The 3777-nt window shown below is 42.2% G+C and overlaps 1 protein-coding gene across 1 annotated transcript; it reads right to left on the minus strand.

Moving 5' to 3' along the window:
- Nucleotides 1-726: 726 nt before the first annotated feature.
- LOC148029141 (caltractin-like) lies at nt 727-3551 on the minus strand. Its single transcript, XM_087687903.1, has 7 exons — nt 3252-3551; nt 3085-3172; nt 2917-2953; nt 2712-2739; nt 1716-1868; nt 1146-1248; nt 727-1053 (listed from the first exon to the last, which is right to left on the minus strand). The coding sequence occupies exons 1-7, from the start codon at nt 3252-3254 to the stop codon at nt 992-994; spliced, it is 474 nt and encodes a 157-aa protein (XP_087544029.1). The 5' UTR covers nt 3255-3551; the 3' UTR covers nt 727-991.
- Between the last annotated feature and the right edge of the window lie 226 nt (nt 3552-3777).

A 3777-nucleotide genomic window follows, 5' to 3' on the forward strand; every position in this document is an offset into this window, starting at 1 on the left:
AAACTCTTAGAATATCTAACACTGACCTATTTGTCATTACTACTATTAAAACCAATGGTCTACTTAATGGAGTCTTTACTTCAGACTCTAAATACTCTGAATCCTTTGGTAGTCTTAAGTAATGGTCAATCTGAGACCCATGACAGCAAGTATGCAAATTCAGAAATCATTTTAGCCTATGCATGTACTAAGGTTTCATGCCTCTGCGCATATGCACACCTTTTGAGGTATGCTGATCACTAAGGACCACCAAAAGCTGTAAGACTGCTGGTTCTCAGTGGTTGAAAACCTCATGCTCTGTCACAACCACCTTTCCATACTCAGGACCCTGTGGCTGGTTTGACAAAGGAGTTGACATCAATTTGATGGCTTGAACCACAACTTCGATTGATGACAATACATTACAACCATCTCAACTGGCAAACATTCTGTTTACACATGCATTTTCAGGTAAGCAGAGGAAGTCCTGTTTCACATGAAAGACTGCGATATGCTTAGTCGGCTTTAAGTAACACAGCCATAAATTATACGGTTTGATCCTGATTTGTTAGAAGTAGGGCATTGATTAATTCAACAGCAGCTCACTAGCTCACTGCCTCAATTTTCATGCCTCACAACCCCCACACATTCAATTCCATCTCTATTTACACAAGAAGTGATCTATGTGCTTAGATGTGTTACCCAACTCACACCAATCAGACAAGCTTGAATCCAGAACACAGGACCTGGTCAAAACAGATCCACATTATATTCAATCTTCCTGAAAAAAAGCTGTACAGATTAAGCTTCTCATCAAAAACCCACTCAACTACCTTGCTACAATGTAAACTATCCATGAGGCATTCAACTCACCACAACTGAATGTCTTCACAACACTTTTGAGTAAGATTCTATTTTTACAATCAGAACTGTGTTTTAGTAAACACACGCATACCCTTTATACTCAACAAACCCTGGCAGTTATAGCTGTCAGAGTTTAACAAGTGGCCTCTCAGAATAAGCTGGTTTGCCTGACCATGTCCACAAACTCGTTCTCATCAATCTCCCCATCACCTTCAATGTTCACAGAAAGATTAGTCAAAACTTTGCACAGCTTCACTTTAGAGCACACAAAAGTCTATACAATGCAGGACGAGCTAATTTACCATTCTGATCTGCCTCACGTATCATCTCCCGTAACTCCTCATCCGAGATCCTCTCTCCAAGGTCCTTTACAACCTTTTTTAAATTTTCATATCTGATTGTTCCCTGCATTCCAGTGTATGTTAACCAGTAAAAATGCTGAGGTTATAAACATGCTGTTTGACAGATTTGTTACAAAGAAATCCACAGTACTGAGCACCATCCACGAGTGTCAGAACACCAAACAACATGGAACTTGACCACCAGGGGAAGCCTCAACTCAAGAAACATAGCAGATTATGTAACGTGTGCCAACAGTAACACTTACACGCAGGAGCCCACTTGGTGCAGCAAACACCAGAGAAAAGCGCGTATAAACAACAGAAAAGCAGGCACTGAGATAGGCTGACAACAAGGAAGCTAAGAATTCATGAACATGATGTCTGGCAGTTCCTGAATCTCCCTAACTGCTGGCTAGGCCAGTATCATGATTACAACAATATCTATATGAGTGACATATAAATGATTACGATGGTGTTAAACATGCAAAGAAGTCTAGAAAGAACAGAAACAATATGAGATGGACTGCATACTGTGTCGGCATCAGCAAATAACCAGAAGGCCTTCCGTATCTCCCCCTTTGAGTCTCTTTCACCCATCTTTTCAGTCATCATTTCTAGAAACTCTTCAAAATCAATCGCTCCACTTTTGTCCTTGTCAATATCTGCTATCATCTTGTTGATTTCCTGCAGATCCAAAATAGCAAACCTTCAGGCCTACATATGAAGTCTCATGCCGAGCATATCCTTCAGTAAGAATAACAGGTTCGATATATGAGCACAGGTTGAAAAACACTTGAATCTCACAAGGCTTTGCTTGATACTGAACACAAAATGAGCATTCACAAGTTAGTTTTACACCTAACAGTATACACTGCAGAGGTTATAAATATACATCTACTGACCAAAGTTTGCACAATATCTTGAAAATAAATTTTGGATTCGTAGCACATCATATTTTCTCAATGCATCTGATATCCAGTTGCAACCTTGAGAAGTTTCAATTGCACTAGTTGCCAGAAAATAGGAGGACAGTATGACCACAAATTCAACTACACAGAATTCTCATGTCCGAGGCTTCTCTACCCACTCATACCATATATCAGTAAACCTCCCACAAAACAGGGCCAGCACACATGCAGTGGAACATTCTGCTGATCTCAGAGCCCATTCATTGAGTGTCTGTTAGTGTGTAAGCAAAAGACCAAATATAAAGTTCAAGTATCTCTGCCACAACCTAAGCTCTGAAGTCTGCCCATCCCAATGGAGACTGCCCATGAATAGGCACACACTTACCTCAGTCAATTTAAGAACATGAAACTGACAGACTACTCCCTGTGTTTCGAGAGGATTTTTGATACAGTATGTAGTCAATTCCTAAAACGAAAAAACGACTGCACCTCTATGCACCGTGTCAGGGAACTCATTGACCATGCTGAGACATGAGAAATAAAGCATCATGGCAACAAAATTACAAGATTTCCATGCATTCCATAGGCCTTAATTTGTCTTCTAAATAGAACATCTCACCTCATCGCTGGATTCGAAACCAAGGGCTCTGCAATGGAAAATAGCCAGCCATCAGAACCGGAAAAACCATTCTTAGGACACTCAATTTTATACAGCTAGTAAGGGTCTGCACATTGAGACAAGAAAAAGCTCTGCGATTTCTGGTTAAGGTCAAAACAAGAAACTAATTGTGTCAGCAGCACATAATATAGCAGAAAATACAGACCTCATAGCAACTTGAAGCTCATTGGCGTCAATGGTTCCTTCACACAAAAAGAATCAGACAGCTCAATCTTACCATCCAATGAGGAGACAGGACAGAGAAAACGGAGTATAGGAAATAAACTCGACAGAGCCGGGCAGCAAGGAAAGAACAGGGTGCGATTATTATTACCAGATCCATCAATGTCGAAGAGATCGAAAGCTTCTCGAATCTCCTGCCTCTGCACGTCCGTAGGCTCCGACCTGGCCCGTGAGGCGCCCTGGCTCATGGAACAGCAAACGCAGCTCGTAAGGAACAGTAAAGGATTACCGATAGAGAGAGAGAGAGAGAGAGATTACCATGTCTGTCTATGTGCTTGCAAAATGCCTGTCTGTGGATACGTGCGCGTGCGTACAGAACGTCACACAGACAGAGAGAGAGAGAGAGAGAGAGAGAGAGAGAGAGAGTGTGTGTGTGTGTGTGTGTGTGTGTGTGTGAGAGAGAGAGAGAATCAGGGCTGCCTTGGGACGCCAGTCGTGGCCACAACCGCGTGAACACGCCCTAACACACGCCTCAGACTGTGTTCTCACGACAGGCCGTGTGGCGATTCCGTTGTCTCTTCTTCTCCACCCTCTACTTCATTTGCAATACTCGGTTCTCACCAAAAACCCAAGAGGAACTCAAAGACTATTTCGTTCCAAAGATGGGGAAATTCAAAGTTAGAGATGAATGGAGAAACCTCAAATAGACATAAGGGAAGATGGAGGAGTATGTCAGCAAATGTAGGCAGGTCATGCCGCAGTTACCCAACATGGACACTGACACTAAGCTACATGGATTCTTATTCGGCATGCAGGAATGGGCCAGAAGAGATGTAGAGAGATA

The sequence above is a fragment of the Lygodium microphyllum genome, chromosome 11 (genome assembly GCF_053477565.2).
Source record: "Lygodium microphyllum isolate KBCC chromosome 11, Lygodium_microphyllum_v1.1.10, whole genome shotgun sequence".
Lineage (NCBI taxonomy): Eukaryota > Viridiplantae > Streptophyta > Polypodiopsida > Schizaeales > Lygodiaceae > Lygodium > Lygodium microphyllum.

Bases quoted from the DNA above. Each gene is read 5' to 3' on its own strand.
- LOC148029141 (XM_087687903.1), bottom strand. The intron at 1,869-2,711 runs GTGAGATGTTCT...TTGGATCTGCAG, and splicing joins GTTTCGAATCCAGCGATGAG to GAAATCAACAAGATGATAGC. The intron at 1,054-1,145 runs GTAAATTAGCTC...TGAACATTGAAG, and splicing joins ACGTGAGGCAGATCAGAATG to GTGATGGGGAGATTGATGAG.